Source organism: Carassius carassius, chromosome 12 (genome assembly GCF_963082965.1).
Source record: "Carassius carassius chromosome 12, fCarCar2.1, whole genome shotgun sequence".
In the NCBI taxonomy this organism is placed as follows: domain Eukaryota; kingdom Metazoa; phylum Chordata; class Actinopteri; order Cypriniformes; family Cyprinidae; genus Carassius; species Carassius carassius.
In genome coordinates this window covers 12,514,409-12,527,235 of record NC_081766.1, presented here as the reverse complement: position 1 = coordinate 12,527,235, position 12,827 = coordinate 12,514,409, and the positions used below count along the sequence as shown (strand labels likewise).

At 37.8% G+C, this 12,827-nt stretch overlaps 1 protein-coding gene across 2 annotated transcripts in view; it reads left to right on the top strand.

Moving 5' to 3' along the window:
• The window catches only part of LOC132154812 (sodium- and chloride-dependent glycine transporter 1-like), a 43,022-nt gene that overhangs the window by 7,752 nt on the left and 22,443 nt on the right, over positions 1-12,827 (top strand). Inside the window, exon 1 of one of the 2 annotated variants that reach the window (XM_059563482.1) lies at positions 11,441-11,711. The exons of the other annotated variant lie outside the window; for it this stretch is intronic. Within the exon in view, the coding sequence (XP_059419465.1) occupies positions 11,670-11,711 (42 nt within the window). The 5' untranslated portion in view covers positions 11,441-11,669. Of the gene's footprint in view, positions 1-11,440; positions 11,712-12,827 lie in introns of those variants that run through there. 2 annotated transcript variants of the gene reach the window in all.

The following is a 12,827-nucleotide window of genomic DNA, read 5'->3' as shown; positions in this document are numbered from 1 at the left end:
AGAAAGCAGTTATTTTAAATTGTAAAAATGTAATTTAAAATTTTTACTGTTTTTGCTGTACTTTGGATCAAATAAATGCAGGTTTGGTGAGCAGAAGAGACTTCTTTAAAAACATTACACATCTTATGGTTCAAAAACTTTTGTCTGGTAGTGTATTATATAATATTTCAAACCCCCATTTTTATATTAGAATGATGAAAAAGTTGACAGTTGTCAACGACTCACTCATAACCCTACTTCACTTGTTTCATTACTGGATGAATCAGCGTTTTTGAACGATTCTCTTGAATGAAAAATTCATTCATTGACAAATACATTTTTAAGTCACTTGTCGCTACCTAGTGGTGAAACAATGCAATCCATACAAACGTTATTTGAAGCGCAGTACTTTCAAAAGGGGTTTGTTATATTTTGATCGCTGCCATATAGACATCAATGTTTATATCTGAACTATAAACTTTATCCCAGTATTTCTGTGATAATATTAATGATTGTAAGACAGAAATAATACTGTGTAGTTGAAAAGACAGTTTGTGAAGATGTTTCTTTACCAAACATGCTCTCTCTGTGTCAGCAGAAGTTTGAACACAGATTTGAATGATCCGGTAAGACTTTGTCAAAGGTTTAATAGACTCGGGGAATCGTTGTCCTTTACAAATGAGATAGAGAGGGTGTCTGAATCGAGATCGCGAGCTTTTAACGATAAATCGTGCAGCTCTAATGAGCATCTTGCAGATGGAATACATCTGATTTGATGTTTAAATCTCATTTATTCATTAATTGCCATTATTTTTCATCGGATATGATTTTCTTTGTCACTTTAAGTTAATCTTAAAAATCTTAATTTAATTTGATTTTTCAAAGGTTGCAGATTTTTATGTTGTATTTGATGTCGTCCTAATGCCAGATTGCTTTAAGCCCCCCCCCCCCCCCCCCACCACCATAGAGAGTAGCATTAATATTCTGCCTTTTAGACTTTTTCAGCACCTTACCTCCACCTTTATTTTTGTGGTGAGATGTGCTTTTGGTGGTCAATGGCATAAATGTGTGGTCCCCAATGTTATGGGGAGTACAGAGGTTTGGTTTGCTCTCTGGAAGGGAAAGAAGATTTTGACTGACATCACTTTAAATGACTTTTACAGATTGCACATCATTGGACACAAATAGTTTTGCTTAATGTACAATATCTGACAGAGTGGAAGTATCATGATAGATGGTTTTTGTGTACTGTCAAAAGGCATGAAGCTTTGCTTCTGACAGAAGCTGTTCTGCTTTAAGGATATCCTGACGTGTTGACAATAAGATATTGACAGCGTAAAGCCCATTGTTACCCTCTGACAGTGACAGTAAAAATGTTAGCGCTTTGGTAACCCAAAACATAATTATAGACGAGTAGAATGACATGAGAGGAATTAATGCTGGAGCTGTCAGACATTCAGAAGCAGTTGCGGAGGAACTGTTGATGGAGCTGTGATGATCCTTTGCCGTACTCACTGCTTCTTCTGTCCCATTGGCAGCTCTACACCCTTTCCCAAGAAATTTAACGGAAACAAATTTTCGATCCCTGTTGTCCCTCAGGTTGCTGGGCTACTGCTGCACGTTTTCACTTTTGCTTTTTGGGCTCTCAAACATTTCAAAGCACAGGCCAATTAATTAGCATTAAACAAAATGAGCAACAGTTAATTACATTTAGAACCCTAGTGAGCTGTTTCACTGTCACATAACATTCTAAATCAGCTTAAATGGAACTGCTAACTTACATTTAAAATTGAAAAAAAAAGTTCTGTGTTCTAATACATGTCGTTGCTCTGCTAAGCTTATGATGCAGTAGTGTTAATGAGCACAAAAATACATAGCAAATGCATGTATAATGGGTAAAAAGGTAAATCTAAATCTTTAACACTAGCATGCTACTCTTGCCATTTCTGCAATATAAATTAGACATAAATAGAAAGACTGTTTCCGACACTGCATTAGATTTTAGCCAGAACATGGTGGTATAAATAACATAATGTAAAGGGATTATGTTGTATACTCAATAATGAAAATTGTCATCATTTACTCATGTTGTTCCAAACCTTTATGACTTTTTCTTTTGGAACCCAACAACATTAGAGCACACTGACCTCCATTGTATATATAAATAAAAAAATACTGAGACTTTACTCAAAAGCTGTAGAGAGTTATACAGTTTAGGAACAACCTAAGCTTTAGTGAAAATTATTATTTCGTTAATAATCCAAAGTCTCATTAATAGGTGATGGGCATCAAGTTCAAGGCCATGTCTAGGTCAGCAGAACTTATGTAAGGAACATATTCAACTGTCACTCATTCACATTAATTACAGCGTACACATCTTTGTAGCTGTGCAACCGTAGTGCCTTCAGGGGCTTGGGGAACAGATGTGGTTGAGCAAAGGGAAAGTCAAACATGATTTCTGTCTATGTTTGAGGCCCAGACTGTCTGTGGAGTGTACCGAGCCCACAGAGAAGGCAGCCACCGTGGAGTATGCACAATTGGAGGACAAGGGCCACCAAATGCCAAACACGTTCACTGCTGCGATTCCTTTAAAAAACGCTCCCCTCTGCTAAAAGGGCCCATTGAGCCTCAGCCTTTAGATTTCATTTGAAGAAACCACTCAGGCTGAAAATTGCGTTTTTCTGTGTTTCTTCCTCTCGCCTTTATATGTGGAGGTACGCCTATTCTACCCAGGCTAAACACAAATACTGACCAAGAAAGAGCCACTTTTTCTCCTCGCTAGCTGAAATTATGGACTGTAGTTTAACATTGAGTTCCACCCACCTGACTTCCTAAATCTTTAATATTATTTTTTTTAACGGTTGAAGTCCCTCAAAGCCTTTTCAGCCCATATTTAGGTAATTTGTTGCGCTTGAACCCGACCTGCTCCCCCCGTGGCGTTGTGAATGGGAAAAAAAGGCATGGGATGAGGGGGGGTCTGATGTTCTCAGGGTTTCTCCACAGAAACAGCCCTTTGACCTATTATATCATTTTGAAGCTTTCCATGTTGAAAGATCACAGTTAACACAGCCCTCGCTTTTGTTTTGACCAGTTCGTGCCAGGAAATCTATAATAAATTCAGAGAAAACACAATTTGAAACGCACAGAATTTGACACCGGAATCAGAGTGTTCTAGTAGTCCAAGTTCAAAAAGAGTTTTGAAGACCTGTGTGTTTTTTGACCTGCTAATGTGAACTAGGTAGATATAAAGTGTCATAACAATCTCTTTTTGTGCTGTTTGAAATAGCTAATAATGACAATGACATATGTAACGTTCTGTAATGTGACCTCTGTGTGTGAGTAAATGGACCTCACTGCGTGCCTCTTAATTACTCCTGACAGAAAGCCTCACTTGAATGTCAGAGAGCCTCCTCTGGTGCTTTTTATACTAGTTTTTTTGTTTACTAAGAAAAAAGACCTCCACCCCACGGAAATTGTGTAAACTCAGATTTTCAACTGTTTGTCAAAACATAGATGGCCCCATTATAAGCCATTCCCAACATTATCAGCTTATAAAATAAACTTTTCTGCTTCTCTTTTTTTCTCAACCACAGTTTCACATTCCTGTTGTCACTTTTCTAATTGGCCGATTGTTGAATCCACGTGAGGCGAGTCAAAGTCACATGTACCTCAAGTTCATCCTCAGCTATGGTCCCATATGTTTGTCAAAATATGTATGTTTTGTGCTTTTTCCAGCCCGATTTGTGCCCAAGCCATTCCACTGAGCCCCATTCTCCCCGGAGGAGGTCTGAGCTACACGCTATTTATAAAGAATTAGCAGCTGGGGCCCTTCCAGCCAAATTATGGGGGGAGTTGTGTGTGTGGGTGCGTGTGTGGGGGGGCTTCAAGTTAATCCAAGCGATGGAAATTACTCTTCGGTGTCCCAAAAGTCGTTTGGTCCAGGTGTACGTCACAGATTCTCTCTCTGCCCTATAAGCACACAAACACACACATGCCAAAGGAACGGGGCAGGAAGTCATTTTCAGGCGAAGGTCCATAAATATGTCTCTCTGTTGCCCTCTACAATGGTCCTGCCAGACTTCCCTATATAGTGTCTGCCCAAACACTGCCTCAGATTAAGATTCACTGCGTTACTTCCTGCTGTACAAATTAAGGATTTCCTTCCAAACAAAAAGAGACCCCTTTTAGCATCATCCTGATCAAAGCTGAAGTGTAATACATAGTGAGAGCATATTAAATTGATTTGTAATGATACACTGTAAAAAATGCTTTTTAAACTAAGAATTTTTGTCGTGTTTCCAGCCAAAATTTGAAAAAATTCTTAAATCAAGAAGGATTTTCTAGACAAAATAATCTGCCAATGGGGTAAGAAAAATAATCTCATTTCAAACAGAAAACAAGATTATTTTGTTTACCCCGCTGGCAGATTATTTAGCTTGTTTTAAGCAAAAACTCACTTAATTTTGACTTGTTTTTTTCTGAATTTTTTGACTTGTCTAGAATATCCTTCTTGGTTTATTAATATTTAGATATTTTGGCTAGAAACAAAACAAAAAATCTAAGCTTGAAAAGAAAATAAAATAAATTGAATTCATTATGACATAATGGAAACTGGTGAAGAAAACACTCATTTATTTTAATTATTTAATTATAAGAAGGCAATTACCTTAAGCTATTGTACATACATACATTTGATTGCTTTTAATTGATCAGTGAAATTTCAAGTAGACCTGGGTCAGATTTTTGAGTTTTCTCTCTTTCTATCAGTGTGTTAAGACAACTTTAGGTCTTGAACACCAGGTTAATGCTGTCAGCATCTTCTCTTTTTGTAAGTTGGGTTCTACATTTTGGGGTATTTCTTAGTTTGTTAAAGGGTACATAACATACACAGTTTCACCTAATCTCATGTTAATCTTGAGTACCTATAGTGTAGTACTGCATCCTTCATATATCCAAAAAGTCTTTAATTGTATCATATTTATAAAAGAAAAATACAGCTTTCCGATTCTCTCTGGAAAAAGCTGAGCTCCTGGAGGCGTGCCGTGGACGGAGCTATAATACTGATGTTTCGTGTTGTTTCCATTAACATATATTCACTCATGTGCTGATTTCCACTTATGTGCTGATGCAATTGTACTTACATGAATGGGGTCTTTTATCACAGGGATCGCTCCATGTTTTAATAGCAAATGATTTGCAAATCCAGTGTCAACCTTGGCCTTGTTTATAAAACATTTGTCACTGAAATGACGAGAACACACAAAGGCACTTGCTACATCCGTTGCTGCCCCGGAAAAACAAACTGCATTCACTGTTCATGTAACGCTGAGTTCTTTGGGAAGCTGAACACGGTAAACTTTCCCTCACATCCAAAAACGCACGTATTTGGAGACATTCTCGAACAAATCCTATGCAGCGCTGCCGACGATTTCCCGATGAAGTGCGTTGATGTGCACGGTCTCGCTCTCCTCTGGTATATGTGTGTGCGGGTGCAGTTTAGTTTTCAGTTTTTGTTTTGAATTTGTCTAGTGTTTAGCAAGGTTGCTAAAGACCATTGCCAACCAAAAGTTGTGTAACTGATCGCGTATTTATTATTATGGAGAAGGGTTCCTTAGTTTGCTGTACAGTATATATTAAAGGATAGATAGTTCACACAAAAATGTGGATTCTTTCATCATTTACTCACCATCATGGCACTTCAAACCTGTATTATTTTGTGGAACACAAGAAGATATTTTAAGAAACGGTTTTGGTGGCCATTGATATCTTATTTTAGGATAACATGAGGATGGGTAAATGATGACAGAATTACTATTTTTAGGTAAACTTTCCTTAAGTCTTTCTGAAAGCTAAATAAGATCATGTCTCGAATATCGTTTCCACTTTCAGTCTTTTACTAGAGTTGTATGTCAACCATTCAGTCTTTCAGGCTGTTTGCTGTCATGTGAAGGGGGTGAAAATCATGTGAGTTGATTGTCTAAAACCGTGGTCCTCTGTTTTGTGTGTGTGTTTGCTCAGGGTTGTTTTTGTGTGTTGGCCATACCACTCTAGATTGTAAATGGGGCAAAAGAGAGCTCCGGAAGGAGACGGCTCATCAAAGCCTGCACTAAGTTTGAAAAAGTGACGTTTTTTAGTCAGCAGTAGTATTTTAGCCTACACTGAGGCCCTCTTGTTCAGCTTGTCAATAGAACAAACGTGCCCTGAATAGAAAACACCTGCTTAAGGGTTCTTGCTGGAAACCACACTTACTGAAGCTCCCTGGTGAATCTGGAAACCACTTGTGTTGCTTTCCTGTTTTCAGGTTACACTGTAGAGGCTTCTGAATTAACACTTGTATGAGGTCCTCATGACCCATGGGTCTCTGAATTGAAATCGCCTTCTTCATTCTCAGTGTAGTAAAAAAAAAAATTCCTCCTAAGAATGTCTTGGACACTCTTTTCCATATTGTGAAAGTAAATTATAATAACAAAAAGGCACAATGAAAGTAAAAGTCTATATGACCTGTTACATATCAATGACTAAAATGTTTAGTGGTGCTTTTCGTAGTTTTAGACCTTGGAACCCATTTTCCTTTCACTTTCATTATATGAAAAAGAGTCGGGATGTTCCTCAAGAATTATTTATCTAATAGGAAGTCTGTATCTTTACTCAAATCACATAAAGTTACAACAATTGTTGTGCTGGTAGCCTAATATTTAAGAACTGGGTTTACTGACTCACAGATTGCAAGTGCTAAGTAGGGGTCCTAAGTAGAGGTGAGCCTATAATTGTAGTTACTAAGCTCAAAATCCCGCTTTTTCTTCAATGTGAACTCAAAGGAACTTGAGGAATTTTTTTAGAGCTGCTTTACTGTAAATAGTTTTAAATAAAATGCATGTGCAAAATGTTGTGCAGTCTACCCCCCTATAATAAAATAAAAACAATGATTTAAATGATTTTATAATGTTTTATTAAAATATTATTGCATATTAAATGGTATTCTGTATATTCCAAAAATGTAAATCACTATAAAATCACAAAAAAAAATAGTTTTAATAGTTCTGAATGAAATGTGTGTGCAAAATGTCATGCAGTTTGTTTAAATGCTAAACATATTTGATTATCAAACACATGATTAAATAATATAAATGTTTTATTAAACCTTACTATGTATAAAGTTATAGAAAAAAAATGAATGGGAATGTTAGTATACTTAAAATATAGTACATTTATGGAGACAATTTTGTCATCAAAGTGTAGCTCAGTAAACACACACAAACAAATTTTAGCTAAATAAATAATATGAAGAGAAAAATGCTATATAAATAGTTATGATTAGGTTTGTGGGGATGGAATTGTTTCATATTATGAAATGTAAGTTCTTTAATGAGCGCTAAGTATCTAATTAGGAGATCTTATTCCCTTACTCCCACATGTGTGCACTTGTTTAGGATCTGTCTAATGAGTTTTGTTTTGTTGTGTTTATTCCATTTCAATGCCACAGCCCTTCTCTTGTTCTCATCACTCGCTATTATGCTATTGATATTGGGCAGCGCAAATAGCAGAGTGTACATATCCTCATTAGAAGTGAGTGTTTTTGTGAAGGGAGGCGAAGCTAAGTGCTGCTGCTTAACTAATAGGGGTTGGCTAGGGCCCCTGAGGAGTCTCTAATGACCGCATGTGTCAGATTCCCTTACAGCCGGGCTCGTGGCTCAGACACAAGGAGCTGCCCGGAGCTATGTGCATTTATATGTGTGTGTTTGTGTTTGTGTGAAAGGTTAGGTGTCACAAATACATACACAAAGTCTCAACCAATTGCTTGTAGTCATTGGAACTCAAGTGGAAAATAAGCATCACATTCATGTATTCATTGAGAGGACACTCTCAAATTTGCAAATTGATTTCTGATGTAATCTGAGGTCATTATCATAGATATGTTTATGAAACCTGCTTTTTTGCCATTTTGTTCTGAGACAGAAGTACTAAGAAGTATAATCATGATATGACACAAGACAGATTTAAACTTAAATCTCTCACAAGACCATCTTCACTCTAAAGCATCTATATGTTAACCGCTAGTGACCTTTTTGCAGTATATGTTATGTTATGTTATGTTATGTTGTGTAAGAACTTAGTTTAGTTAAGTGTAAAGAGATGCTCATCTCTTTGTGATGCTGTCTGTTCCCAAAGGGTCAAACAAGCAGAGCAGATGTAGTTTAAGCTCAGCTTGGCAAGTACCATCAGGACCTCACAGGCATAATAAACTCTGTATTTCTGAATCTATTCTTGAATAGTTTTTTGTTTATCTAGGGTAGGATTTGATAGGTAAACTACTAGTTTCATACATTTATATTTATTCTGTTTATTGTTTATAGGCATACAATTACCTTTGAATTATATTTACGCAGTTATACAGTGGCTCTTATCCCATGCTTAATGTATAAATGCCATTTGCAATTATATAACAAAATGTATAACCAATTGCCATTTATTTTAAAGTAATAAAGCACACAAAATAAGTTATATTTTAAATTATAGAACGATATATATATACTTAAAATCATGACATAATTTGCCCACTTTTTGGTTGTGAACCATTAGTGGAACATTAGCCTGATGTGCTGAACTACGCATGGTTACACTGCTTGAGGAGAACGTACTACATTGGTTGGTTCTTGACTTCATCAGTGCTGAACACCTGACTAGTCTAAATGTTGTGATTTCTGGAGTTAAATTCAGTGTTATTATTTACCCACATGTTCCCAAAAATATATAGTGAAAAATAATACTTGTACACATCCAAAAAATTCTGTGTTTTGGATGTATAGACCAATTTTGGATTAAAGGGATCACATGTTGTTGCTAAAAAGAACATTATGTTGTGTATTTGGTGTATGCAATATATTTATGTAGTTTAGGGTAAAATACTGTACAATATTTTTTGTTTCTCCTCTATGCACCGCCTTTCTGAGTTTTTTACAAAGCTCATCGGTCGAGAAAGCTGATTGGCCAGCTATCTAGCGCATAGTTATTGGCTGAATACCTCAAGCATGTGACGGAAATGTTACGGCCCTTAACAAACTGTGATGCGTGTCCTGGTCAGAACACCGACTTGACAAGACAAAAACAATAAAACCCATTACAAAAGAGCCATTTGTGTTTGAGGAGGGCGTGGACGAGTCTGAACTTTTAAAAAGAATATCTCTTTGGGTTTGAGACTTTAGTCTTTGCAACTTTAGGGATCTTATCTATTCACAAACAGTTTGTAACACTCCGAAGAGGAAGGACATTTTTAAATCACATCATATGACCCCTTTAACTGCATATTTGTCCCCATTTAATTGGGGCTAATGAATAGTATGTATTCAAAATTAGAAATATACCTTGAGGACTAGAGTATGGGCTGAACATATGAGAAAATAACCATTTGTTTATTTGACTCTTAACTCTTAAATCATTAGTACTCTTAAATCATTAGTAAAAAAAAAAAAAATAAAAAAAAAAAAAAAAAACCTGCCTATGCGTTCTATACTAGACTAACTGAGACTTGTCATGGCACTTGTATACTGTTGTTGTTCTCTTGTTGACCTGACTGCTTCTATTGTTCTCATTTGTAAGTCGCTTTGGATAAAAGCGTCTGCTAAATGATTAAATGTAAATGTAAATGTAGTACCAGGGCTGTGCGATTAATCAAAATCATCATAAAATCACAATTTGAGCGTGCACGATTTCTAAATCGCTTTATAGCTCAATTTGCTATCCGAACCAATCAGAATGCAGCGCGCCTAAATGGAGCGTGAGAACAGAACAGACTGGGCATAGGCTATGCCTATGTAACTCCACGTTCACACACTCTGTCTGTGATGTGTATTTTTTTTCGAGCCCATGTTAACGTATCAGTGTTCACACTGCACGCGGTAAAAGATGCGAAATATGTGAACAGAAAAGGTTAGAAATAGAAAGGTGCGAAAAGAAAATATATCTAGCACATGAGCATAGAGAGAGTTGTGAGTGCACAGAACACAGTTTGAACTAGAGGAGACACGTTTTAAGTGTACGCACTCTCTCCGGCACGAGAGCAGCGTGTATCTGAGCACGCGTGTCTGGTTTTGTGACAGAGCAAAGGAAATCTGCATGCGAGTGGAGAGATTCGCGCTCGCGCATTATTTTAATATGCTTTCACGTTACAATAATGCACTCGGCTTCTGCACCGCATACACATACTGTATACGCACTGCGGACGGAGTACGTGTGAACCTGGCGCAACAAATATATTTCAACACCTGAGGCACCGCTACAATGAGCTCTATGACCAATGCATGGAATTTTTTATTTTTTTTAAAAGATTTATTTATTTATTTATTTTTGCCATATGTCTAGACATTTTGTCACACCTTTACCTAGTGATTATTTTGACTTATGTCTGTTTTTAGAAACATGTAATAAAAATTTGATAAAGCTCTAATTGGCTTTTCTTTTGGAAATATTTTACAAATTCATACTGAATGCATTTATGACTGTAAAGCATGTCTATGTGTGTCAAAATCGTAATTAAAATCGAAATCACTAAATTGATCAAAGAAATCGTGATAGTTTTTTTTTCATATTGCATAGCTCTAATTAGTACTGTGTTCAGTTATGTGTGGTCCATGCAATGTTGTGTAGTGGTTAGAAATGTTGATGCCATCTTCTTGAAGTTTGCTAATTAAATGCATCGCCACCATTATACACCTCTTTCAAATGCTCATTAGGCGGAGTGCCAGAAGCCTGTCAACTTTTAACACCAATAACAGGATGCTCAGTTGGGTCCATCGCCAAGAGCTGCCACTGAGAGCTTTCTTTTGTCTGTAGGACACTTTTTTGTTGTTGTGTGAATTGTAATGCAGCTTTTCACGTTCTGCCATGTCTTCGCTATTGATTTTTGCCTGTTTATAGTTGAGAAAACCTTGTAACCTGCAGCGAGTGGATGAACTACGAGGCTAGGGTATGACCGACAGACGAACAGAAGGGTATATCCCTCCTCTGGCCTCTTGCAGGACCTTACAGGAGAATTGGCAATGTCTAGGGATGAGGATTTGAGAGTCAAGTGTCACTGAATGGAAGCGTTGGTGGTCTGGGTGCAGCTGCCTCGAGAACAAGTGGAAGAAATGCAGAGACAGGGAGAGTAGCGCACCCCATGGAAGTGGACCTCTCCTTACTTTTGTCTTTCATCGTGCGGGCCAGCCGCTGAAAAGCTTGGCAGCTCCTGTGACTCCAGGCAGCTAAGCTAGCAGCTCCTTGTACTCAGTATGCAGCCAAAGTGCTGGAATGACAATGACTCCATTCATTGTGGAGGTAGAGGTCTGTTTTGCAGAATGGGGGATACAGAAGAGGAGGGGTGCACTCTCCCCAACTTGCAGTACGTACAGCGGAGGAGGTAAGGATGAGGGAGTGAGAGAGAGAAACAGAAAGGGAGGGAGAAAGAGAGAGAGAGAGTGCGAGAAAGTGGCAGTGGTGGAGGGGGAACTTCCATGCCGAATGATTGAAAGAGGCGGAGAGGAAGCAGAACTCCATCAGATGAAATGAGGTGAAAATAATTCAGGCATTAATCAAGCTTGGCCGAAAGGAGGCTGTTCCCCCCCCCCCCCCCCTCTCTTTGCGGAAGCGAGCGGTGAGGTGTGAATGAAGAACTCAAGAGTTGAGACGAGAGAACTACCGGACACTATCGAATCATGTCGGAATCCAACAGCAGCGCAGCTTGCATGGCCGATCAGGTCAGTTGTGTTCTTGTCATATTTATACGGATTTGCAACCACATGTTCATTTTTTATAGATGTTGAGCTCTGTTTAGAGGGAAATTTCAAAATGTTGCGAGAGCGAGCGAGCAAGCAAGCACATTACCCGATGCATCAAAGCAGCAATTGTACGAAGCTGCCCGGACGACGGTGCAGGCTCCTGAAAGAACTGAATTAATCAAGACCAAGCATTGTCTGCAGTGCCTTATTTTTCGGCCATCATTCAGTGGGCCTGTGACGACTCAATAGCCCACAAACCACGTGAGAAAGGGGCTGAAGCTCTTTAAAAACCAGACCACGTGTGGGCCAACTGAAAAGTTTTTATAACAAATTGCAGTGGGAAGTTCTGGCGAAGCTGGTGGAAGGGTATGTGATAAAGTTTCCAAGGAAGTGGGCAGGAGAGCAGTGTTTGAGAGACAGAAGGAAGGAGGAAAGTGTCCGGGCTGAAATGAGGGCTGGCGCATATTTCTCCTCCTTTTTCTGTCTTCCTTCACTTCCTTTTTTTAGTCACCAAGGCTCTTGTCACTTAAACAATCATGGGGAAGATTTGTTGGAAATAAAGCGTATAGATAACCGATAAGGCACTTTGTGGGTCACAGATTTATGCTGCAGTGCCAGTTTTAGTTGCATCCTTTCTTTTGCCTCTATGAATTCCAGCATTCAGTAGGATTGTGCAAATTAGGATACAGTAACATTCTGGTGACTAAATAAAAACTAGTGGAACTAAATTTGGTTACTTAAAAAAGATACAACTTTTTAATAATATTATTTATTTAATTTTTTATAACGAATGTCATTATATGACAGATTTTGAGTTTTGAAATTTATCGTTGTCAAGTCACCTTCATTTATAAAGCGCTTTATACACAACAGATTTTGTCAAATTAGCTTTACAGTTTCAAACAGGAAAATATTTTGTCAATAATGCAAGAGGACAGTAACATTTTTTTTTTAAATTAAGGTCAGTTTTATTGATGATTCAGTAATTTCATCATCCATTTCAGCTCTGTTCCAAGAGTGTCTGTGTAATCAAGCCGACAATATTACCAGAAATTAACAGCATGGTGTGGTTAAAATGCCATGCTGCAACACAGG